Genomic DNA, 26,833 nt, shown 5'->3' with positions numbered 1-26,833 from the left:
AGGTATCCAAAAAAGAAGGCCCAATTAAGTTCTCCTAAAGTCTCATACCTAGGATTAATCATAATTCCAAATACTCGAGAAATTCCACCAGCATGAAAGCAAGGTGTTCAGCAAATCCCATTTCCTAAAACAAAAAGGGACTTTCTTTCCTCAGATTAGTGGGGTATTTCTGATTATGGATAGCAAATTTTGCCATTATGGCTCAACCTCTTTATGAATCCACAAAAGGAAATCTTGACCAACCACTCACTCCCAATCCAGACCTTTATCATGCTTTCTCTCACATGAAACATGCATTATTATAGGCCCCTGCTTTAGGCCTTCCAAACCCCCTGGATCCTTTCATCTATATTTACACGGTTCTCATAATCAGGCCCTGGGACTCTTAGCCTAACCTGTGCGAGATTCCCTCCAACCAGTAGCATATTTTTCAAAACAACTGGACTCCATTTACAAAAGCTGGCACCTTTGCTTAAAAATTTTGGCCACAGTCTCTCTGATTATCCCTGAGGCATAAGAACTCATGTTCTATGAACCCCTTCAGGTACTTTCTTCTCATTGTTTGCAAGATATGCTCAGCCAGAAGGTGCTCACCTCCAAATCATCCTCTCACATGCAAGCCTTACATTCAAATCTCCTTCAACCCTCTATCTCTCTTCATAAGTGTCCCCTTCCCAATCCCACCACTCTTTTATTTTATTTTATTTTTTTGAGATGGAGTCTCACTCTGCGGCCCCGCTGGAGTGCAGTGGCACGATTTTGGTTCACTGCATCCTCTACCTCAAGCAATTCTCCTCCCTCAGCCTGCTGAGTAGCTGGGACTACAGGCATGCACCACCAAGCCCAGCTAATTTTTTTTTCTGTATTTTTTGTAGAGATGGGGTTTTACCATGTTGGCCAGGATGGTCTTGATCTTTTGACCTTGTGATCTGCCCACCTTGGCCTCCCAAAGTGCTGGGATTAAAGGTGTAAGCCACTGTGCCTGGCCAATCCCACCACTCTTGCCTTCAACACTGCTTCTGGACCCTGACCAACACTCACACTCTGACTTAATTGAAAGTTCTCTCACCATGTTTCACCACCTTACTTCCACTCACATAAAGGCAGCCCCAGATTGGTTTGTAGTTGACAGCACATCAAAATACCCTCCCCTCCAAGCAGGATACGCCATCATTGAAGGAAATCATAATGATACCCACTCTCCCCACCTAGAAGAGTCATAGAGGCTGCCTCCCTTGCCTTCGGGCACATCCTCCCAACAAGCAGAATTAGTTGCCCTAAGAAGAGCACTAACCCTAGCAAAAAAAAAAAAAAAAAAGTTAATCTATACACTGATTCTAAATATGCCTAAACATCATCCATTCCAGTGCCCAAATTTGGAGTGACCAGGGCTATCTCACAGCTAAGGGAGCTCCTATCATTAATGGAAAACTAATTCGTCATTTACTAAAGGCAGGTTTACTTCCAGAAAAAGGTTATAGTTATCCATTGCAAAAGACATCAACCAGATAAAAGCCACGTTTCTTTAGGTAACCATGAGGCTCACTATTGGACAAAACATGCCTCAACCAATCATCCAATTCCCCAACACCTGTTCCCCTCATGCAACATATCTCTTCCTTTTATCCAGAACTCCAAATACAACTAATCACAGCGAGGGCGCAATTCAAACCCGCATACTGATTCATGCAAAACAAATTAGTCCTACTTGACCCTGATAAAAGATCTCTTTTATGGGACATTCACAACCTCTTCCACACTAGCCATTCCCCTCTACAACATTTCTTAAGTTTCCACATATACATAATCCCAGATATAAAGGAACAGCTAAAAGCCATTTCCCAATGCTCTATTTGCCAGAAAGGTTCACCCCACTCCAACACTAAACCCTCTTCTTTCTCAACCCATCAAGCCAGGGGTCACCTTCCAGGATAGAATTGGCAAATTTATTTTACCCATATGCCCCCAGTAAAAAGGTTTAATTTCTTTTAGTTCTGGTCGATACCTTTTTGGGGTGGGCCAAGGCTTTTACCACAACCAACAAACGAGCTTCTACTGTCACCTCCAAATTAACAGCAGAAATCATCCCAAGGTTCGGGATGCTTCTTTCTTTCAATCTGTAATGGTCCTGAATTCATGTATCAAATTACTCAAGCACTTGAACAAGCTCTACAAATCACCTGGAAGCTGCACATTCCCTATCGACCTCAATCTTCAGGAAAGGTTGAAAAAAGGAATGGCATTCTAAAAAACAACCTCACCAGGTTGTTTGAACCAAACACATGAAGACTGAGCCACACTTTTACCTTTGGCCCTTCTAAAAATTTGGGCACTCCCACATAAACCCTTAATGCTCAGCCCCTTAAAACTCATGTATGGGAGACCACCTGCCCCTTTTGTTCCACCTCAGGGTCAAGCCTCATCTCTACCAACTCCTGTCATTTTCCCTTTCTACATACCATCCGCCGTTTCATTTGGGAATATACTAACAAATATCTGCCACAACCCAGCTCCAACTCCTCTAATCCCTTCCGACAGCCAGGAGACTGGGTTCTTGTAAAAGATTCCATTCCTATCCCCAATTCCCCCCTTACACCTGATGGAAGGGACCTTACCAAATAATCCTTACCACACCCATGGCAGCAAAACTGCAGGGACTCCCCAACTGGATTCATTACACTTCTGTCAAGAAAGCAGACTTCCTTCCAACACATACCCCAACAACCATGTTTAAAACCTCATCAGCCTTCTCTTGTGTCTCCACAGGACCCACTTCCCTTAGCCTCACCCAAATCCCAGAGAAAAAGGAAGAGAAATCCACATAAGCTGCCTATGTGTTTTTCTCTCCCAAACTTTCATTGCTTCCTAATCAATCTTGTTACAGAGCTTCAGAGTACCCTTACGAAACTCCCATCATACATCCTGATCAGCTCCTTACTGTTCTTTGAGACCTATGGCTTCTAGGAACTTTCCAGGATTTTACTCCTATCCAAATAACCTCTTTCCCTTTTTGCTTGTTTCTTGCAATATAAATTCCCTAAGTACATCAACCTTACCAATACAACCACTTCTCACTGCTGTCAAGCTAGAAAGCTTTATAAACCTTACACAGTCCCTCTTGCTGGAAGCTAACTCTTCCTTTGCTCCTGAATGCTGGATGTGCTTATCGCTGTCTTTCTCAGCTTACAGGGCCCTTCCTACACCCTTTCATGACCTCTTGACAGGAAGCATAACCCTGATTTATAAACTCCAAAAAAGAGCTTTCTTTTTTGAAAGAGTTGACACCCTGGCCGGTGATTTTTTTAGCCAATCAGGCTAACAAATAATTTCAAACCTATTACAACTTCCCATAATGCTTCAAGCCCCAAAGCCCTCCCATTAAAGGGCCTATAACTAAACACATCCCCCCTTTACAATAAGCCTCACTTTGCTTTTCAGCCTCTGACGGAAATTTCCTTTAGAATCCCTAACACCTAACCAATGCAACAGCACTGTCATTATTAAACACCCCTCTGACCATCAAACTAACAAAGTTGACTACGAAGTATCACCTGAAGCAAATGGAATGTTTCTGCATCCGGCTTGTTTCACAGCCTCTCCCCTAACCAATGCCTCTGAACTAACTTGTGCTGTCCCTGGTGCCCACCTTTTTCCATGACTCCATATCAATGATGCAACATCTGATCACATTAAACGTGTAAAAAATTAACTCTTCCTATATCTCTATTATAGTGAATGTCTCCCTGACCGCCTCCTTGTCCATCTGGAGTAATGAAGCACAGGAAAGAAAAACATCCAATCTTTAATTCACTTATTCTCTTTCCATATCTCTGCCTGTATTTATGACAAAGGCTTGTTCTTTTTGTGTGGCACCAACACATATCTTTGTCTCCCACCTACTGGACCGAAACCTGTTCTCTAGTTTATCTTTCTCCCTCCATTTGACTAGTTCCACCTAATCAACCTTTGCCCATCCCATCCGTCCAATATGTTAAGAAAAGCAGAGCCATCCACATCATTCCCTTAGTGGACACCTTGGATATAACCTCTGGACTCAGATTGGGATCAGGGGAATTAGCCACCTCTGTAACATACTTTAAGTCTCTTTCAACAGAACTACAGGGCTCTCTAGAAGATATAGCTGAAAGCCTCATAAGAATTCAAGACCAACTAGAATATGGGGTATTTCCCTTTATTTTTTCTCAATTTTCTCTTCCCACTTTGCCTCAAGGGAAGCCCCAATTGTACAGAATCACATGACAATATTCTGAGAGAAACTAACCTTTCTGGCCGGAGGAACTGGTAAAGGGAGACGTGGGAACTGGAGAGTGTAGGAAAAATCTCAGAGGAGAGAGTGAGAGAAAGAGATCCTTAATTCTATACATGAACCATCATAACTCCCAGGGTCCTTGGCTGGTGTGGTCCTCCAAAACAGACAGGGACTAACTAGATCTTCTAAGAGTTGGAAAGTGGGCCTCGGCCTCTCGTTGGGTGCGGAAAGTTTTTTCTATCTCAACCAATCTGGCCTAGTAAGAGACGCTGCTGAAAAGCTTAAAGAAAGGGCTAAAAAGCTAAGGGAATGTCAAAACAACCAAATAGACCCTTGGTTTTAGAACGAAATCATAGCGTGGGTCATCCTCTTCCTGGTCCCTCTCCTAACAATATGCCTGGGACTGATGTTCTTACCCTGCCTAATTAACCATATTCAAAGAGTTTCAGCCAACAGGATCATGGCCATTTCACAGACAACTACCCAAAAACATCTACAGATGGCGTTACTCCTACAGTCAATCCGAGAACAGAAAACTCTCCACACCCCCCTCAGCAGGAATTACACAGAAAGCACATACACCCCTAATCCTTTTATTACTATAGGGTCTGGATTGACAGAGCAGGAGCATCGCCATCTTGGACAAGCACCATTTAAAGTTCCCCTTCATCAAAAGCCAACTAAATCCAATCCACAGGACATCAGCCTAATGGCTAATGTCAGCATGATCATAAACCACAAATGACACCTCTGACCAGAAACATCCAACCCTGAGATAAACCCCTGTTCGACCAGAGACATGCCAGCCCCAAGATAACCTCCCCTCTGACTGGAGAGATGCCAACCCCAGGGGAACCTCCCCTCCAACCAGAGACATTCCAACTCACAATAAACTTTTCCTTCACACAGAAACATTCAAGTCTGTGATAAGCTCTTTTACTCTAAACCTTTAAATACTCTTAGTCTGTAAAAGAGACTACTCCTGACCAAAATCAGTCAGAGGCCTGCTCAGGTTTATTCTCCAAAATAAACCTGTCTTTGACACTGCTGAAAAACTTAAAGAAAGGGCTAAAAAGCTAAGGGAATACCTAAACAACCAAATACATCCTTAGTTTCAGAACAAAATCATAGCTTATTATGTGACTGGCTTATTTCACTTAGCATAAGTGAACCATGTATTGTGTTTCTTTTGTGACTGGCTTATTTCCCTTAGCATAAGTTGTGTTGTGAAATTGTAAAAGATAAAAATTCGTACACTTGCATAGGGCACTTATCATGAATGGAACTTGTAGGACTGGAAGTTGCTTTGGGTGAATCAGTGAGTGAGTGGTGAGTGAATGAAGACCTGGGACTTTATTGTACACACTGTGTACTTCGTAAACAGTGTAAACAGACTACACTAGATTTACAGAAAAAAATTTTCTTTCTCCAAATGATAAATTAACCTTTGTTTACTGTACCTTTTCACTTTATAAACTTTTTGAATTATTTAACTTTTTGACTCTTGTAATAACATTTAGCTTAAAACACAAACACACTTAGACCTATACAAATGTATTTTCTTTTTCTGTATCTTTATCATTTAAACTTTTTTCTAAAAATGTTACTTTTTATACTTTTTTTTTCTAAACAGCTAAGGTTCAAACACACATATTAGCTCAGGCCTACACAGGGTCAGGATCATCAATATCATTGCCTTTCACGTTCCCATTTTGTCCACTGGAGGGTCTTTAGAGGCAGTAACACACATGGAGCTGTCACTTCCTGTGATAACAAGGTTTTCTTCAGGAATACCTCCAGAAGGATCTATCTGAGGCTGTTTCACAGTTAACTTTTATTTTTTGTAAGTAAGAGTACACTCTAAAATAACAATAAAAAGTATAGTATGGCATAGTATACACATTTACTAGTACCATAGTCATTTGTTGTCATTTTTGAGTATTGTGTACTGTACATAATTGTACTGCTATACTTTTATGTGACTGGCAGCATGGGTGGTTTGTTTCCACCAGCATCACCACAAACATGTGAGTAATGCCTTATGCTACAATGTTGCAATGGCAATGATATAGGGATAGGAAATGTTCAGCTCCATTATAATCTCATGAGGACCAACCTACGTATGTTCCATCCTTGACTGAACTGTCGTTATGTGATGCATGATTGCATTACACTGTGAGCTCTGGGTCCCATTAAAATTCTAGTAGAAGTTTGAATTTGTTGTTTTAGCAAGCAACTAATCTCATCAAGTTTAGTATGCAAGCTGTATCTCACCTTCTGTGTGCAGTAGTTCTAATGTCATTATGGTTTCCCAAGGCTTTGCCATGCTGTTCATGCCTGTCATGTGCCCAGGTCTTTCAGCCACTAGTCTGGCACTAGGACTGTGATATTTGTATCATAGTTCAGCTCCTAATGGCATTGATATGCTGGTGTGAAACTGTCCCCCTTATGTGTGGCTTGGGGAGCCCAGGACCCTGGGAGTTATGATGGGTCATGTGTAGAATTAGGGATCTCTTTCTCTCACTCTCTCCTCTGAGATTTTTCCCACACTCTCCAGTTCCCATATGTCCCTTTACTAGTTCCTCTGGCCAGAAAGGTTGGTTTCTCTCAGAGCATCATCATGTGATTCTGTACAACTGGGGTTTCCCTTGAGGCAAAGTGGGAAGAGAAAATTGAGAAAAAATGTAAAGGGAAATACCCCATATTCCTTAGGTCACGGGGTTCCTTTTCCTTAGTTCTTTTGAACATAAAGTTCTTTTGGGATTTTTCTCTCAGGGTTTTTGATGGCTTCACCACAGCAGACTTAGTACAGCTTCATGATTCTGATCACCCTCAGCGAAGAACTAGAAGTAAAAAAAAGAAGTAAAGTTCTCAAAAAGGAATTTTCCTGGCATGCACGATGAAGCCCAGGGTATATGCCACAGACGATGTAGCCATTCCAAAAATATAAATATATATGAAAATACATATTAAAATACATGTTTATGTATATTGAAAATATATAAGAAAATATGTATTTTCATATGTATTGAAAACACATATGAAAATGAAATATGTATTTTACATATTTAAATATATAAAAATACATATTCATATACATTGAAAACATAAAAATATGTATTCTATATATATTGAAAAGATATGAAATATATATATATAATACACGTACATTAGCTATATGTTAGCTCAGGCCTACATAGGATCAGGACAGTGTTTATATATATGTATATATAAAAACATATATATATGAAATATATAATATATATTATATATTTATGAAAATATAACACATATAGGACAAGCACCACCATTTTAAAGTTCCCCTTCATCAAAAGCCACCTAAATCGCACCCAAAGAGCATCAGCCTAATGGCTAATGTCAACATGACCATAATCACAAATGATACACCCAACCAGGAACTTATATGTATATGAATAAGAACCATCTTAAAGCGTGTATGTGTAACTACACATAAGAAAATGATGCGGCCGGGCGCGGCAGCTCACGCCTATAATCCCAGCAGTTTGGGAGGCCGAGGCAGGTGGATCACGAGGTCAAGAGATCGAGACCATCCTGGTCAACATGGTGAAACCCTGTCTCTACTAAAAAATACAAAAATTAGCTGGGCATGGTGGAGCGCGCCTGTAGTCCCAGCTACTCGGGAGGCTGAGGCAGGAGAATTGCTTGAATTCAGGAGGCGGAGGTTGCGGTGAGCCGATCACGCCATTGCACTCCAGCCTGGGTAACAAGAGCGAAACTCCGTCTCAAAAAAAAAAAAAAAAGAAAGAAAAGGAAAATGATGAATCTCATAAAAGCAATATTTATCAAAGGAAAGAAACATCTGGCATTCAGCTGAAACACATGCAGATGAACTCCGTAATCAAGCCCCTATACAAAATCCAGTGGCCAGTGATGCAGTCCCCACTGAATGAATGGGTAAGTTCATTCAGAATGAAAACCCACAAATAGAAAATATTAAATCTATTTTCATATATATATACACATATATGTGAAAGCATAACTTGTCTTTGTACCTCTGATTCCAGTCCAACTTGACAGAATTCAATCTAGTTTTTCCTTCCTAAATTTGTACTTTCTTTCACTGATGAGGAGAATTCTGGATCCTGTTGTTTTACCATTTTACACTTTCTTGAACAATCCCCCTGTATAGCACCAATCTCCCATCTCCTCCCAACCTTTTACAGCTAGATACTCTTCTCACACCAGTCGATTCTGACTCACAAAACTTAGTTACTGCCCCATTTAGGCACCCTTTTTATCCTGCTCAGGTTCTGACACACCAAAGCAGGGCATACATCTATGTGGAAGTCCAGAACCATCTTCAAAGGGTTTAAGCTCTAATACCCAAGCTAGGTTATTATTCTGAGTGGATGCCCTTCTCACATTGCTTGGGTTCTGACCCCTCCCTAAGCTAGGCTACCCACCTGCACGGATGCCCTGTTCAAACTACTTAAGTCTGACACCCATATTCGGACAACATAGCTTCTCTCATATCAGTGCAAATGCCCACTTCGTTCTGCCTCTTCCTGCCAATGGCTTTAGAATGGAATTGCTCTGGGGCCGGGCGCGGTGGCTCACGCCTGTAATCCCAGCACTTTGGGAGGCTGAGGCGGGCGGATCACGAGGTCAAGAGATCGAGACCATCCTGGTCAACATGGTGGAACTCCGTCTCTACTAAAAATAAAAAAAATTAGCTGGGCACAGTGGTGTGTGCTTGTAATCCCAGCTACTCAGGAGGTTGAGGCAGGAGAATTGCCTGAACCCGGGAGGCGAAGGTTGCGGTGAGCCGAGATCGTCCCATTGCACTCCAGCCTGGGTAATAAGAGTGAAACTCCGTCTCAAAAAAAAAAAAAAAGAATGGAATTTCTCTGGAAGAGAAGGGAAAGGGGGAAAAAAAAGAAAAGAAAGGAGGCTGCTTCCCTTTAAAGTAAGATTCCCTCGTCCATTTATGTCCTACCTGACTGGTATAACACTAAAGTCAATGACCCCGTCGCTGAAGGGCATGAGCAAATTCTCTAAGCCTCTGGAGAAAGCCCCCATCAAGAAGATAATGTGACACTGATGATCAGAGAGAAAAATGAGAGCTCCCTCTCTAAGAAAAGTAATTTACCATTTCCATCTACTCTAATGTTATATCATGTCTAGTAAAATCAAGTTCCAAAATTTTCCTCAATTTTTAGATTTTCTTTTCTCACGCACACACGTCTTCCTGTACTTGGTTAGAGAAGTCTCTTTAGACAGAGAGAGTCTCATACCAGACATTTTCACTTTCATCCTGGGTTTTCTATGTTTCTAACTTAGGAAATTGTGACCTGAATTGTGATTCTGTTATTGTAACTTAGTCAAGTTAGTTGACAGTGTTGTTCAGTTATTCTATATCCTTACTGACCTTCTGTTTAATTTTTAAATGAAATACTGAAAAATCAGTTTAAAATCTCCAACTATAATTTTTGACTTTTCTATTTCTCTTTCCATTTCTATTAGCTTTTGTATCATGTATTTCGAAGCTCTGTTGTTAGGTGCATACACACTTAAGATTGCTATGTGTCTTTGGAAAAATAACTCCTTATCATTAAATAATACTCCTCTTTGTCCCTGGTAATATTCCTTGTTCTGACATCTACTTTGTCTAGTATTGACATAACTATTTGAATTTTCTTTTGATTTTTTTTGCATGGTATACAGTTTCTCTCATTTTAGTTTTAATGTAGGTATGCCTTTATATTTAAAGTGGGTTGCTTGTAGACAGATTATAGTTCAAGTGTGCCATTTTTACTATCTGATCTTCTTTATCATTTAATTGGTGTGTCTAGGCCAATTATGTTTAATGAAATTATTAATATGGTTGGATTATTTTTGCTAGATGTTTTCTATTTATTCTATTAAATATTTGTTCATTTTCAAAATTGTTCTTCTGCCTTCTTTTGGATTAGTTTTTGCCTTAGGATTTTACATATATGTACAATATACTTTCAAATATACCTTAGCTCAGTATGCTCCAAATTTATCTCTCTCTCATTTATTGTACAATTGTTATTATGTATTATACTCCTTAATATTCCATAAACACACAATACATTGCTACTAATTTTGCTCTAAACTGTCTGTTACCTATGAGGTAAGCTTGCAAAGATAATTCTGTTTGTTATTTGATATCATCCCCACCAATTCTTTGTCAGTAATAGCTCCTATATGTATGAACTATTTGCTTTAAACAACTCTCTTAAATAAACTACACAATAAAAAACAATAGTATAAGGAAAATACTGCTCGCTAATAATCTTCTACGGAAAAACACACAAAATTACTTCCATGTGCAGATTTGCTTTCACCATAGCACCCGTTACTCTTCAGCTAAACAGAATAGGTTATTTGAAGAAGACTTTGTGCAGAGACTATAGTATTAATTAATAAATACTTGTTGAGATGAACTGAAATTCTTTTTTTTTTTTTTTTTTTTTTTTTTTGAGACAGAGTCTCGCTCCATCACCAGGCGCCAGGCTGGAGTGCAGTGGCGCGATCTCGACTCACTGCAACCTCCGCCTCCCAGGTTCAAGCAATTCTCCTGCCTCAGCCTCCCGAGTAGCTGGGACTACAAGCGCGTGCCACCACACCCAGCCAATTTTTTTGTATTTTTTGTAGTAGAGACTGGGTTTCACCATGTTGGCCAGGATGGTCTCGATCTCTTGACCTCGTGATCAGCCCGCCTTAGCCTCCCAGCCCGCCTTAGCTCACCGCAACCTCTGCCTCCCGGGTTCAGGCAATTCTCCTGCCTCAGCCTCCTGAGTAGCTGGGATTACAAGCACACACCACTGTGCCCAGCTAATTTTTTTTATTTTTAGTAGAGACGGGGTTCCACCATGTTGACCAGGATGGTCTCGATCTCTTGACCTCGTGATCCGCCCGCCTCAGCCTCCCAAAGTGCTGGGATTACAGGCATGAGCCACTGCGTCCGGCCCAAGATGAACTGAAATTCTTCATTCATCTGCATCAGTTTTAGAACTGACTCTGGGAAACAGATGATATTCCTCACACCTAATAGTGATTGATTCTTTTCCTAGGAGCTCTCCAATCCTAATGTACATATTGTGAATGTTCTTTGAATAGATCTTTTTATTTATTTACTTTTGGAGATGGGGTCTTGCTATTGAGCTAGGCAGGTGGGAAGGGGTCCCCAGATAAACTCCAGCCAGCCTGCTTACTGGGAGGAGTGCAAACTAGGATGGAGCCACAGAAGTTTGCACCATTTGCAGCGGGGAGGAGCCTGACCCCATCTCTTAGGGTGGAACCTGGAATTCAATCCATGAGGTGGGAAGCCTACTGGCAGAAAAAACACATTTTTCACTTTGATAAGAGCCTCTGTTTTCCCTTTTCTTCCTTTTTGCCAAATATAGGTTGCCCTACTCACTCTTCAAGTTGTCTGTGAACCTAATTTCTTGTGGCTGTGTGGCAGAAAAGCTGTCATTAGCAGAACTAAGGAAAAGTCCTGTAACACTGTTTCCCAGGCTGGCCTCAAACTCCTTGCTCAAGTGATCTTCCCACCTCAATCTCCTGAGTTGCTGGGAGTGTAAGCACACACCTCCACAGCCAGATGTACAGCTATTCTTACTTAGCATTAAGGATTTAAATATGACAAATAATTTTAAATGGAAACTTTAAAAGCAAGTGTTTATATGAAATTATTCATATGTATTTACCAAATGTCATCATATATATGTAAAGAATTTTATCTAGAAATTTTAAGTTGTGATTTAGCCAGAACATTAAACATAAAGATAATAACACAAGAAAAATTCAAATGTTTTAATAACTGACAATTGTAGGGGAAAATGAATCCAGATATGTGTGATGTTTGGGGATTTAAAAAATACTTCACATAAAAGGAATATTTTATAAAATTATTTACAATAATACAAGGGCTTACAATGAGCACTAAAGAGAGAAGATGGGAGCAGGGGAGCACTTCCACTCTCATTTGTCCTCTTCTCCGTGCCTTGAGACAGTCGTGTATTCATTATCTTTGAGTCATGGGAATATTGGTGTCCATGGGATTTTTGGACCATAAGAAATGTAAAAGGAAGATCTTCACATGGTAGCAATATGATCTCACATAGAAACCTGGATCTATAAAAAGAAATAAGCACTGGAAATGAAACATTTTTTAATATTTAAAAAATGCTCTAAAATGAGGTTTCTCAACCTCAGAACTATTGGCATTTTGTTCTAGATGATTATTTTCTTGTAGCAGGCTGTCAGGTGCATTACAGGATGTGTAGCAGCACCCCGGCCTCTACCCAGTACCTGCCAGTAACACCCTCCCCAGTGATGACAACGAAAGTATCTCCAGACATTGTCAAACATCACATGAGAAAGCCGGCCCCATTTTAGAATGTCTATCTTACAGAATCATGAGAAGATACAAAATCATTGTTTGAAGTCGTTAAAGTTTTGGAATAGTTTGTTACCTAGAAAAATCTGACAGATGCAACTGTCTTCAAAGAAATGGAATCTGTTAGTGTTTCTGTGGCTCACAGGTTCCTACAAGCCTGGAGTGCCACAGGGAGGAGGTTAAATGCATGAGGGAAAAGTGACAGGCTGTCCTAGCCCAATGCATGATGTTACTATAGTTATCATTATTAATATCTGTCTTTATGTAGCAGCTACCACCTGGGAATAGTTGCTAGGTGTCAAACACTAGACTGTATTTAACTGTATAATTTGTACTTATCTATCATTTCATCATATTAATTATCATCTAATAGTTTTCATCCCATTTTATAGAAAATAACCCTAAGGCTCAGGTATTTTGAGTGGCTTGCCCAGGGTGATGCAGCTGATGAAATAAAAAGCCACATAGAGTTCATACGTATTTTATTACAAAATCTATATTCTTTTTATTTTGCTATTCTAGACTTTGTTATTGTTGTGATGCACCTTCAGCTACTGCAAGACAGAAGTTTTGGACTTCAGAGTAGAAGTTCATCAATGCATAAAATTAAACCTAAAGATTATGGTCTTAGAGAATGTTACAACTGTTCATTAGAACTAACGTAACTTCTGCCTAATTTCTTAGAGGGGCCTTAATGATATCAATTGTAATGGCACATTCATTGAAATTTTAGTTATGAAACCAATGGCATGTCAATTAATGCTTTCTAAGAAAATTATTGGACAAAGTACTATTTTGAACTCGAAATTTTATTCCCACTATTAATTTATGAAGAGGGCCTTTTTTTTTTTTTTTTTTTTTTTTTGAGGTGGAGTCTCTCTGTTGCCAAGCTGGAGTGCAGTGACACGATCTCGGCTCACTGCAACATCTACCTCCCAGGTTCAAGTGATTCTCCTGCCTCAGCCTCCTGAGTAGCTGGGACTACAGGTGTGTGCCACCACACCCAGCTAATTTTTGTATTTTTTTTTTTTTTTTTTTTAGTACAGACAGGGTTTCACCATGTTGGCCAGGATGGTCTCAATCTCTTGACCTCATGATCCACCCGCTTCAGCCTCCCAAAGTGCTGAGGACCTTTCCTATTCCTACCAGACAAAAGTAAGAAATTAGTTTTGTTAAAATGGTATACTGTTCTTCTATCTGAGTCTAATTTACTGATTATTTTACCTTACATTAAAATTATGACCTGAAGACAAAAGCAAATAGAACAAGGTTCGCTGTATTATGGCTAGATGAAGCAGGAGGAAAGAGACACAAAACTAGGTTAAAGAGAGAAAAGGCATGGATTACCTCTTAACCAATGACCTGGCCTTGCTTGGACTTTCCCTCCATCCCACAGGATGTGAGATCTGAGACTGCACCCACAACTTCCCATCAATACAATTCTGATTCCACATTTAACACCTTAACTTCCTAATTAGAGTTCAGTTTTTTAAACTGCAATATTAATAGGGGAAATTCTGGAGTACTATCAGGAAATAGTTAGTTCATTTCCCAAAATCTTAAGAAATTTCTGTGAGATACAAAGCAGATAAGTCTGGACACATGGTTTAAAAAAGTAGAAATGTGTTATTTACTACACAGCAAAGAGGATGCTGCATGGATTCCTCAATTCCCAATTGCACCTGAAATTGCACTAGAACTGCTGATGGCTGCAAACTTCCTAGATTGTTAAATAAAATAAATGATAATAAACTGTTAACTCTTTTCAGTACTTAAAAAAAAAAAAAAGAGCACATCTTAAGTGCAACCTCAAAAACCCTCTTGGTTCATACTGGCAGAGGCTAGAAAGAGTAATAAGGCCACCTACAGTGTCATATATCTCTCCTAAACATATTAGGAGAACTTATTCTGAACCCGCGCAGAAGGAGACCCTTACCCCTCACCCCTCATGAGGACTCATGGCTTGCCTATAGCATCCCATCTCTACTACTCACCAGCTGTGTGACCCTGGGAAAGGTACTTTACCTCTATGAGCTCTAATGTCCTCCTTGAAAAATGTGGATGATACTAAAGTATGACAAGTGTGTATAAAGAGTAATTCATTCCGAGTGCAATATATTACATTCCCCACAACTGCCTAATGAGGTACCATCAGTGCTTCCAGCCAGGACATACCCTTAAATGAACAAGTTGACTTTATTGTTCATTGCAGTGATGGAGAAAACTCACCATGAGGAATCATGCAGCAGCTCAGTAAGAGCTTGTTGGGACCAAAGAAGTAGAACCAGGAGAACACATATATTAAGAGAATGATTGAAAGGAATTAATTTGTGCAACTGTGGGGGTGAAATAGGCAAGTCCAAGACCCACTGGGAGGCGGTCGTCAGGAAAGGCAGGCTGGAATTCTTAGCACAGGCTGATGCGCTGTCCACAGTGGAATCTTTGTTTGCTCAGAGAAGCCTCAGCTTTGCTTTTAGACTTTTCAACTGCTTAGACTAAGCTCACCCAATTTATCTCTGATAAATTTTTACTTAAAGTTAACTGATTAAGAACTTTAATGACATCTGCAAAATACCTTCACAGCAACACCTAGATTATTAGTGTGTGAATAACTAGGGACCACAGTCTAGCCAACACATAAAATTGACTATTAATCAGTTGTAAGATTTGTGCTTGTGTTAGGTAATTTTGAGGAGGATTCAAGAAAGAGAGACTTAATTTTTAACTGGATTCTGACAGAAAGCAGGGGTGGGGGTGGCAGTGCTATGACTGGGTGGCTTTATAAATCCTACCTGAAGGTACGAAAGACTATCCTGAGGCTACAGCTGTAATTGGTAGCAGCAGTCATTCCCAAGAGAGATGTGCCTAGTTATGTTTGTGGTTTCGACAATATTCCTGTTTTGTCTGGGTGCAGACATGATGACTGACTGGCCTTGTGTTCTGTCTGAATCCATCATGCTCACAGAGTACCTGTCTGATTCTGATGTTCTATGAAACTATTATTTTCAACAGGAGAACCAAAACCAGCTGTGAATACCAGCCTAACTCCTAGCAACCCCAAGGCCTTGTTCACTGCATCAGGCAGCTCCCAGGTGTCAGGACACTTTTTTGTTTTCTTTTTTTCAGTCTCTGCCACTGGGAGGTAAGAACAACCTGCTGAGAATCTCAGAAAGCCACTTAACAAGGACAGAGTGATTCTAAACAAAACCTCCATTAACTAACTTGTCGTTTCTGTAACATACAGAAAATAGATTCATCTGGAAAAAAAAAGTTTCCCTCTAATGACTACCTTTAGCTCAATCCCTAGTCCCTTGCAAGTAGCAAATTTTAATGTGGTAGGATAACAAATACGAAAAAATCCAGTAATTTAAGAAAAGTAACCCTATTTTCTAAGTCAAAGCAATTCTTCTTGTTCTACTGTTAATATTTGACTTGATATGCTTAAATAAAAAAAATTATTTGAGTAATTGAGCCAGCCAAAGCTTTTTTAATGTAGTCAATGTCCCTAAATTTCTTTTAAATATATTTAAGTGGCCGGGCACGGTGGTTCATGCCTGCAATCCTAGCACTTTGGGAGGCTGAGGCAGGTGGATGACAAGGTCCGGAGTTCAAGATCAGCCTGACCAACATGGTGAAACCCTGTTTCTACTAAAAATACAAAAAATTATCCAGGCATAGTGGCACACACCTGTAACTCCAGCTACTCAGGAGGCTGAGACAGGAGAATCACTTGAACCCAGGAGGTGGAGGTTGCAGTGAGCCAAGATTGTGTCATTGTACTCCAGCCTGGATGACGGAGTGAGACTCCATCTCAAAAAAAAAAAAATATATATATACACACACACACACACACACACACACACACACACACACGTACATATATTCAAGCAGCACCAAAGATTACTTGAAGAGTATAAAGGTTACTCGAAGCAAAAGAAAAAACTGTATAACAGATCGGCTACTGTAGGCATCACCACGTGACAGTCTAACACCTTTTATCGCCCTGGTCAAAAACACCTGGAGCTTTTAAGAACTTGAGAACTTACCCAGCAGGATTTATACAAGTAAAAAAGGCAAAGGTATTGCGTGGCTTCCACCAGCAGAGATCCTTAGGTAGCTGGGCTCAAGTCAAAATTTGGGGAATACCACATACACTATGGAAGCAAAAAGAAAACAGCTAACCCAAATAAAGAAGCCAGAGAAAGGGGAGGGGATGGAGACTGCCAGGGAGGAAAATCACCTCAGGGAAGAATTCCTGGAGATTGTAACCCAAAAACCCCTGAAGGATGCCGTATTATTAATGACCTTATCTATCCAAGAGGCTGCTCAGAACACTAGCAGATATGCACACGTGAGAGAAGATTCCAATTTAGTATCTTCCCTTTATTCATAGAAAATTTCCTCAAGACCACGCTGTGTGGAGGATGTGGCAGAACCAGAGGACGTCCCTGTCTTCTTCCAGTGCTCTTAATACAAACTCTGCAACTGGCAATCAAGATGTCACCGGAGGCGATTTTTCTGATTGGCCATAAACCTGACCTGGCAGGGGTTGGTTTGGGTGTCTTTAGATTTCCTTGGCTCAGTCCTCACAATTGCTCTACAACTCAGAACAGCAACTGCTGAGGCTGCTTTGGGAAGAGGATGATCCTAAACAAAGCTCTGATGCTGGGGGCCCTCGTCCTGACCACCGTGATGAGCCCCTGTGGAGGTGAAGACATTGTGGGTGAGTGCATGAGTGAGGGATGTTCTCTGGAGTTAGAAGGCAGGAAATTGAAGGAAAAGAGAGTTCAGTTTGCTAAGAAATAGTAGAAATTTCCCAAGGGTCTTTTCAGTATTAAGAAATGTTAAAATTTGGCTGTTCCTCCTTTAGGAAACCACAGCTCCAACCAACTCTCTTTGCTACCTGTGCTATTGGAGTTTACTAAGGACATTGTTCTCTTTATATCATATCCAGTGACTATAGCCTGGAGGTCTCTATGGCATTCCATCATGACTGCCTCAAAAGGGATGTTTCTATGAATGGAGTATTTTTTGTTATTAAAAATTTCTGAACTATTACTCCCAAATTTCTCTGAATAACTTTTGAAGCTTTTCTTATGCCTCCTATAGTATATGTTGGGGCAGGTAGTTCCACGAATTATGTATACTCTATAGATATAAAGAAAGCGCTCCTTTTCTTTGTCTCAGACTTACTCACATTTCCACATGGGAACTGGCACAGGTGTGGGGTAGGTAAAAGAGCCCAGCAGGCTGAATGCCTTCAGATAATCATCTTAGCACATGGTAAATGTGGTACTTACTCTCTGCTACCTCATATGTGTCACCTCGCTTATAATCACATAAAATGGGCATGTAGATATGCTTTATAAACAATAAAAACATGAATGTCAACTTTTTTTTACTTATTCCTATTACAGGTGTATCTTCATATTTTTTCTTTAGCAAAGTAAGAAATATCTTTATTTTAAAATTGAGAACTTTATGACAAAATGCTTGGTAAATTAAATTATTTTATTCTCAAATTATCAACCCAAATTGCCTATTGTTCACCTTGTTTAATGAAGTCCTATAAAAAGGAAAACGGGCAGGCACAGATTATTTGGTCCTTTAGTCCCTTCTGCCTTTGTCGTCCATCTCTTTCCACCTCTCTTCATGCATTCCTTTCTCCCTCTTCCCTTTCAGGATCCATCTCTGACTCCCTGATCCTTTATAGACATGGACAGCGGGTTTGTAAAACAAAAGTTGAAAAGTCCAATAGTTAAAAGGGGAAGTGAACTGGAAGCTACTCTAAATTCCACAACCTTATTAACCGTGGCTGCTCCCATTCTGATTTTGTTTGGCAGTGGAAGTTTCACCTGCTTCTCCAGAGCACTTGACTTTTTTGTTTCAAATTTCCTTTCTTCAACCTCACACCAGAGTGCCCTGGTCAGGCTCCATTCATCCATTAGGAACAGTGTGTGCAGTGCAGGGAACCCTCCGTACTGTAAAGCTAAAAGATAATGTTTTAACTCCTTTTAAAATTAGAAGAAAAAATGAAGTTTTAGAGCCTAAGAAAATGTTTTAACTTTTAATTTAGCCTGGATTATGTTTGTCTTTATAGCAATCCAATCAGAAGCTATAATTTTCCATATTTTTATGGAGGAAGGTGCCCACAAAAGCAACAGTACTCGAGGCTCACAAGTCAGAATGCAGCCCTGAGCATCCCTGATCCTGGGCTTTGCATGGTTCTGCTACCTGCATGCCTGTCAGTCTTCCCTAAAATCAATGTAATTGTCAAAAAATGTAATTGTCATTCAATACACACGTTTGGGCACACAATGAGGTAACTTTTGGGGATTCAAAGATAAAGAATCATGCTGTCTGCCTTGCAGAGGGTGCACAGACCAGGGATAGAAACAACAGGGGGCACAGGAAAGCAGGAGGGCATCGCTGAGAGGGCAGTGGACCCAGCAGAGGCTGAAACTGTAAAAGTAACTTGGTTCCAGCTGGGCCAGCAGAGTGCTGTCCTCCAGCAACACTCAGCGCCCAGAACAAGTACCAGATGAAAAGAAGGATTTTATGTACTGCACATATATTCATGTTTGAACTAGGATTCATAAGGAGGCTTTGTTGGTGGCCTGTTAAGTAATCAACCAGGGCAGTCACGCTGGATAGGGAAGAAAGTGAGCTGGAAGAGGAACAGACAAACTTGGAGAGCCAGACGCTGAGATGGAGGGGTTGGAGGTCATAATGCGGTCGGAAACATGTTGAGAGGACTTAGCTACAAAATTGTTAACTAAGTAGAAACCTCGAGAATGAATTTTAGGAGGAGAAATCCTAAAAGATAACTTCTGTCAGTGAGAAAAAACAGACCCTTGCAAAGATATGAAAGGAAATGTAGTTTTGTTTGATTGACAGACAGTTGTGAAGGATGTTGGACTGTAAGGCTGTCAATATCCTCCTCACAGAACTCACCACAGTAAATGGTATTTACTCCCTTACTTACCTGACTCTCCCACTATTCAGTTTGTTCCTTGATGGTGTTTTAAGCATCCCCTGCTATGTCTGACACTCTTGGATGGTCAGTAAATGAGGAAAGAAGAAAAGATAAAATAATAAAGTGTTCACACATGTCTTCACAAAAATGTCCAGTTCGGCTCATTTGGCGGGATTGCATGGCTGCTGTTCTGCTCTGGCATCCTCAGGCAAGCTCACTGCCCATCGTAAACTCTTTACTCAGGTGAAGAGTTTAATTTACCTGAGTCCTCGAGTGAATGTAAGTGTTGAATCAGAACACTATAGCCATTTAGTAATCTCCGTCAGAGGAAAAAAAAAAGGTGGGGGGAATGAGAGAAATTCAAAAACTAGTAGAGCTTCCACTTTTCATTTCAGAAGAAATCAGTTGCTCTACTCTAAGGACCGTTACTATTAACAAAGCAGAGACCTTAGAAGCATTGTTTATTTGCTGTAAATGTGTAATGTTGCTATTCCTGTAATAGTCTTTCTTACACCCTGTAATTGTTAGAAGAAATTCTTTTAAGTTAATAAGATCCTACATGCTTTTCTTTGGTTTAAAAAAAAAAGAAAAGAAAAATCTCTGCGTAGAAAGTGTCCTGTTCTGAGCTAGTCCTGAGAGGAAAGGAAGTATACTCAATTTGTTATTAACTGACGAAAGAAATAACTGAGAGATAAAACTTAGGAAGAAGAGGAAATAAATAAACTGAATCTCTGAGTAAGAAGACTAAATACTGTGATAACTCATTCGTTCCTTCTTTTGTTTATCACAATATTCATCATAAGCTTATGATGTGCCAGACACAAGGTAGGCATTCAAAATAGCAGACGTGTGGCGTTTGCCTTTGTGGGGCATATGCTACAGTGGGAAAGACAGCATCAATTCTAACCTGACGAGTACCAACTTTAGTCAGGGAGAAAACAGGTGCTGAGAATATTGCTCAGGGACTGTGCCAAAGATGAAGCCCATAACATTTGAAAGTCAGTTTCTTCAATCACTTTCCATATTAAGGTTCTTTCTTCCTGTGTTCCGCCCTCCTGCTTGTCACCTTCACTCATCAGCTGACCATGTTGCCTCCTATGGCGTGAACTTCTACCAGTCTTACGGTCCCTCTGGCCAGTACACCCATGAATTTGATGGAGATGAGGAGTTCTATGTGGACCTGGAGACAAAGGAGACTGTCTGGCAGTTGCCTATGTTTAGCAAATTTATAAGTTTTGACCCGCAGAGTGCACTGAGAAACATGGCTGTGGGAAGACACACCTTGGAATTCATGATTAAACAGTCCAACTCTACTGCCGCCACCAATGGTATGTGTCCACCATTCCTCCTCCTTTACTGAATCTAATCCTTCATGCCAAGTTTTACTCTCTTCTTCCCAAGAGATCCCCAGATCTTCTCATGGTAATTGCTGGAATTTCATTGTCCCCTATCTTTAAAATCACATAGTCCTATGTAATACAAGGGTCTTTCCATCATGCATTCATTAAATCCTTCTAGGAGAGGTCTCATCAACCTCCACTTTATTAAACATACCAACACAGAGAAGGGCATTGGAATAAAGCAGAGGCAACGTGTCGTTGCTCCCAAGCAGAAGGTAAATAGGACCTCTTTGACTATCAGGTGGTGAAATCCTGGTAGGAGGGCTCTTCCAGGACATAATGCAGAACCTCAGGGCACAGCTATTCACACTTCACATCAATGCTGCTTCCTCACCACAGAGGTTCCTGAGGTCACAGTGTTTTCCAAGTCTCCCGTGGCACTGGGTCGGCCCAACACCCTCATCTGCCTTGTGGACAACATCTTTCCTCCCGTGGTCAACATCACATGGTTGAGCAATGGGCACTCAGTCACGGAAGGTGTTTCTGAGACCAGCTTCCTCTCCAAGAGTGATCATTCCTTCTTCAAGATCAGTTACCTCACCTTCCTCCCTTCTGCTGATGAGATTTATGACTGCAAGGTGGAGCACTGGGGCCTGGAGGAGCCTCTTCTGAAACACTGGGGTAAGTATGAGTTCTACCACTTCATGGGTTTCTAGTGACAGACTTCACTCTTCTCCTAAGCCTGGGGCCTTGAGTCTTTGCAAAGCTAACCCTCCACCCTATCCCATCCCACACACCTGCACATGAGCACACTCTGCATTCTGACCTCAACAACTTCACTTCCATAGAGCCTGAGATTCCAGCCCCTATGTCAGAGCTCACAGAGACTGTGGTCTGCGCCCTGGGGTTTTCTGTGGGCCTCGTGGGCATTGTGGTGGGCACTGTCTTCATCATCCAAGGCCTGTGTTCAGTTGATGCTTCCAGACACCAAGGGCCCTTGTGAATCCCATCCTGGAAGGGAAGGTAAGATTGAGATTGGTTAGAGCCGAAACCACAGTATGAGGGGAAAGAAAGTGGGAGGAGGCTGTGGATGCAAATGTGGTTGAAAGTTGTAGGGGAATTGGGAAGTGGCACGATCATGACACAAGAACCCCCTTGGAGCCATCAATCTCATGTCTGTCCTGTTGCAGGTGCATCACCATCTGCAGGAGCAGAAAAGTGGACGTGGTACATGACATAGCACTATTCTCTGGCCTGATGTATCATATCCCTTTTCTCCTCCGAATGTTGCTCCTCTCACCTGTTCTCTGGTACTTAAGGTGCTGTATTCCCTAATAGCTCACAAATGCCTTTCAATTCTTTCCCTGACCTCCCGAATTTTTTTCTTTTCTCAAATGTTACCTACTAAGGGATGCCTGAGTAAGCCACTCAGCTACCTTATTCCTCAGTGACCTTTATCTAAAATCTCCATGAAAGCAATAAATTCTCTTTTCTGAGGCCTCTTTTGAATTTTTCCCATCTTTCATCTTAGGGCTGACTGGGAGCATAATCAAGAATGGGAGACTCTTATGTTTCAGATCCATTTAATCTCATTTCCCAGATCACATTTTGTGCCCAGTAACACAGGAGCAACCAAGCACAGTGTATCCTGATAATTTGTTGATTTCTTAGCTGGGGTTAATATTTCCTTCTTCCTTTTGCTCCTACCCTTGGCCACTGCCACCCACTCCTCAATTCAGGTACCAATGAGGAAGGTAATAGATACCCTCTGCCCTTGGCTCAGAATCATTATAGCGGAAATACAAACAAAACAAAACAAAAAAATAACTCTGTACTAATTTCAATATGGCTTTTAAAGGGAATGACAGAGAAACAGGATAAAATTTTGAATCTCAAAAGTTATGAAAAGTAAAAAATGTTATTACCAAAAGTCAAAATGCATCCTTAAAACTTTAAATTTGTGAAGAATGATGACAATAGAAGCTTTCCTCTCCCCTCCTCACCTTGAGGAGATAAAAATTCTCTACACAGGAAAAGAAATGGAAGCCAGTGAGAAAAACATTAAAATAAGGCTGGGCACGGTGGCTCATGTCTGTAATCCCAGCATTTTGGGAGTCTAAAGTAGGCAGATCGCTTGCAGTCAGGAGTTCGAGACCAGCCTGGCCAACATGGTGACACCCTATCTCCATTAAAAGTACAAAAATTAGCTGAGCACCTGTAATCCCAGCTACTCAGTAGGCTGAGGCAGGAGAATAGCTTGAACCTGGGAGGTGGAGGTTGCAGTGAGCCAAGATTGCACCACTATACTCCAGCCTGGGAGACAGAGGAAGACTCCATCTCAAAAAAAAAAAAAAAAAAAGGGAGAGAGAGAGATCATGTCCTTTGCAGGAACATGAACATGGATGGAGCTGGAGGCCTTTAACCTACACAAACTAACACAGGAACTCTGCCTCAAAATAAATAAATACATATAAATAATTTTTCAAAGAAGAAAGAAAAATATCAAAATAAGACAATAATGTAAGTAGTTATCTAAAAAAGGAACAAATACTTGTTCCTTACTTAGGGTTAGTGACAATGGAAAATGGATAGGAGTAGAAGCTACAGACGTATTTTGGGGCCCTAGCTTCCTGTTCTTCACCCCCCTCCCCCCCGGCTAAGGAAAGCATGAACCTATGAGAGAGAAGTCCTAAGAAGAACAACACAATTGAGACAATGTCACAGCAGCTGTGGGTGCTATGTCCTCCACGGGATTTGTGGACTCCTAGTAGAAACTCTCCCAGAGGAAATGGATCAACAAGGACCTCATGGCTCTAAACAGCTATAAAATTCTGCGAGGATATTTCTGTCCATGCTATCTGCATCAGTGAGTTTAAAATGTAATAGGAGAAAAAAAAGACAAAACATTGACTAATAATTGATACAGCATAGCTTGGTACAAAAAACCTAAATCCAAATCCACAACTCAGTACTTTGAAGCCAATATTTTAAACTTTACCGGGTAAAGTATCTGACTGACATTTCTGAACCTTATTATTCTCATCCACAATGTGAGAGTGATAATACTGTCCTTGCAAAGTTATTGATGGAATTTGAATAATCTTGATATATAGGCAGTGCCTTACACATAGTATATAAATACATAAACCACTGCAGGTACATTTATAATTGATTTATTAAAAAGAATGGATCATATTATATAAAAAGTACATTTGTTTTCCTTAGCCTCTTAATGATTTAGGAGATTCAAATGTAGACGTAAGAGTGAGTTTCTTTTCATATGTTTACTGGAGGATTTTTTTCTTTCTCCGGAATGAGACGCTGAGATTGGACTGCTAAGAGAACTCTTAGGAGAAGAAGTTGTAATATTTGACTTCAGTTTTTAACTCTCTAAGGGGTATATTCCCTCCTTATGGCCCATAAATTTTAAGTCAAGGTGCATTATATGCAACAGATGTTTATCCATATTTACTTTGGGGAGGAGGTGGGGAAAACTCTAGAAGAAAATCATTATAAATGCAGACTGGAAATTGGTAAGTGCAGAGAATCTGAACCAGTGGTGATCGTGATAATGTACATCACAAAACATAGAGGATTTTTAAGGGCAATGAAACTACTCTATTCGATACCACAATGGTGAATAAATATCATTATGCATTTGCCCAAATCTATAGAATGTACAACACCAAGAGTGAACCTTAATATAAACTATGGACTTTGGGTGATAATGATGTGTCAATGTAAGTTCATAAATTGTAGCAAATGTACCACTGTGGTGGAGGATGTTGATAGTGGAGGAGGCTATGCATGTGTGGGAGCAGAGAGCATCTGGGATACGTCCGTACTTTACAGTTTTTCTGGGAACTTAAAACTTGTTTAAAATAAAGTCTATTAAAAAAAAGAAAAAAGGTCAACAATAATGATCCCAAATATATAAAATTAAAAATGTAGTATAAAAAAGGTCACATGAAAATACACGAATGTGTTAAGAACTTTTTTGCGATAAGATTTAAAATAAATTTTATATAAATTTCAATGATTCATCCGGGAAGAATCCAGCATTCCGGAGGTGTGTGCATTTGTATGTGTATGTGTAATAAAAGGCTTACATTGAATGGCATTATGACCAGACTCATACAGCAATATACAAATGCTCCCCTATTTAGAAACCTTCCCCAAGAAATACTGAGGAAAGCAGCTTTAATGGTAGCTGGATTCTACTGAAAGAACATACTCAAAAAGTCTTTATATAACGTCAAAATAGCATAATCAAAATCAGTTTTATAAAATAGAGGAAATATATCTTTTTATCAGCTAAAAGTTAAAAGTGAGATCATCATATGACATTATTATAAACAAAGTTATAAATCAGACTGTATGTTTTAAACTTATGTGATTCTTAAAAATTATTTTTTATCTGAATTATTTCAGATTACATACATAAAGTCTGACTTCATTAATAGGTAATATCACATTGTTCAAATTTTACAAAATTTCCAGTCGCAACGGTTTACTCCTGTAATCTCAGCAGAAGGTGTGAATCCCTTAAAGTCAGGAGGTGGAGACCAGCCAGTAGTCCCAGCTAGTAGGGAGGCTGAGGCAGGAGGATTGCTGCTTGAGCCCAGGAGTTCCAGGCTGCAGTGAGTTAGGATCAATGGCACCACTGCATTTGCTCCAGCCTGGGCAACACAGTGAGACCCTGTCTCTAGAGAGAAATAAATAAATAACATTCATGACATTTTAAAATCACATAAAATATTTCAGGTTTGTACTTACTACACACAAACTGGAGATTTGAAGAATTAAACATTACAAATAAAGCACTTCACACACAGACTGGCACATAGTAAGCAGTTAATAGATGTTAACAATTGGTATTATTGTTATTTTCTGGAGTCCAGGTCAAAATCCCATGATGAATGATGTCACAAGGATGTAACCAACAAAAATCAGAATATGAGAAGTTGTACCAGAGTTAAAAAAAAAAAAAAAGAAAACACTTCTCCAACAATTTGCAAAAAGGTTAAAAATAGAGAAAAGAAAACTATACACTTAAAAAAGACTGAAGAAATATACTAACCAAAGGTTGAGCTTTGTTTAAATTCATAATCAAACAAAACATTTGTTAAAAAATTTATATGAGGCAATCAGAAAAATTGACACTGAGTATATTAAGAAATTATTTATCTCATTTTAATTGTGGTAGTGGTGTTGCTGTTATGTTTCTAAAAAGTCATTATATTTTAGATTTTCATAATAAAAATTTATGAATGAAATATTGTATCTAAAAATATCACCAAAATAATCCAGTATGTGCCTGTATAATAATTGGATGGGTTTACAAATTTGCTCATGGATAGATCATTGTTAAAGCTGGGCTGTTAATACATAGTATTCTTCTCTCTACTATTGTACACAGTTGACATTTTCTGTAATATAATGGTTTTTTTCAAAAATAAAAGTATTCAGAAAAGTCCCATAAACATAGGCAGAGAAGCACTGAAGTTACGTTAGTTTTTCAGTTTTTCTTATTTTTATCACATTTAGGAAACCCTGTCCAAATCCTGCCCAAGACTGTAAGAAGCTCTCAGAAATGCAGCTCTAAAGAATTTGTATGCAGGGACTAATAATGACAAAGGAAAGCAAAGTAATGCTTACTTTATTATTGGCTGGACTAAGCCCCCTGACTTGTTTATATATTCACTAATTCATCAAAAATACAAAAATGCTAAAAAAATTGGAAAATTTAATAAAAAGTTCGGAAAATTAAATTAAGAAAATCTCATGTAATTTAAAAGGAAAAAAAAAGTAATATACAGTAGAAAAAATAAAAGAAT

General features: G+C 39.8%; 1 protein-coding gene and 1 pseudogene across 1 annotated transcript; both read left to right on the top strand.

Annotated features, from left to right (window-relative positions):
• Positions 1-17,212, top strand: part of LOC105704651 (H-2 class II histocompatibility antigen, A-R alpha chain-like) — a 31,986-nt pseudogene extending 14,774 nt beyond the window's left edge.
• Positions 17,213-17,268: 56 nt separating this feature from the next.
• LOC105704665 (HLA class II histocompatibility antigen, DQ alpha 2 chain) lies at positions 17,269-22,802 on the top strand. Its single transcript, XM_012434012.2, has 5 exons — positions 17,269-17,403; positions 20,736-20,984; positions 21,396-21,677; positions 21,845-22,019; positions 22,187-22,802. The coding sequence occupies exons 1-4, from the start codon at positions 17,322-17,324 to the stop codon at positions 21,997-21,999; spliced, it is 768 nt and encodes a 255-aa protein (XP_012289435.2). The 5' UTR covers positions 17,269-17,321; the 3' UTR covers positions 22,000-22,019; positions 22,187-22,802.
• The last annotated feature ends 4,031 nt before the right edge of the window (positions 22,803-26,833 follow it).

The sequence above is a fragment of the Aotus nancymaae genome, unplaced genomic scaffold (genome assembly GCF_030222135.1).
Source record: "Aotus nancymaae isolate 86718 unplaced genomic scaffold, 86718_ANA_hifiasm-v0.15.2.pri h1tg000040l, whole genome shotgun sequence".
Classification (NCBI taxonomy): domain Eukaryota; kingdom Metazoa; phylum Chordata; class Mammalia; order Primates; family Aotidae; genus Aotus; species Aotus nancymaae.
The sequence above is the reverse complement of the archived record's forward strand: the minus strand, read 5'-3'. Positions and strand labels throughout refer to the sequence as shown.

What these genes read in the sequence shown, in the direction of transcription:
- LOC105704665 (XM_012434012.2), top strand. Translation starts at nt 17,322, where the DNA reads ATGATCCTAAACAAAGCTCTGATGCTGGGGGCCCTCGTCCTGACCACC. An exon ending in TGGAGGTGAAGACATTGTGG is followed by an intron (nt 17,404 to 20,735) that starts GTGAGTGCATGA and finishes TTCACTCATCAG; the next exon opens with CTGACCATGTTGCCTCCTAT. An exon ending in GCCTCTTCTGAAACACTGGG is followed by an intron (nt 21,678 to 21,844) that starts GTAAGTATGAGT and finishes TCACTTCCATAG; the next exon opens with AGCCTGAGATTCCAGCCCCT.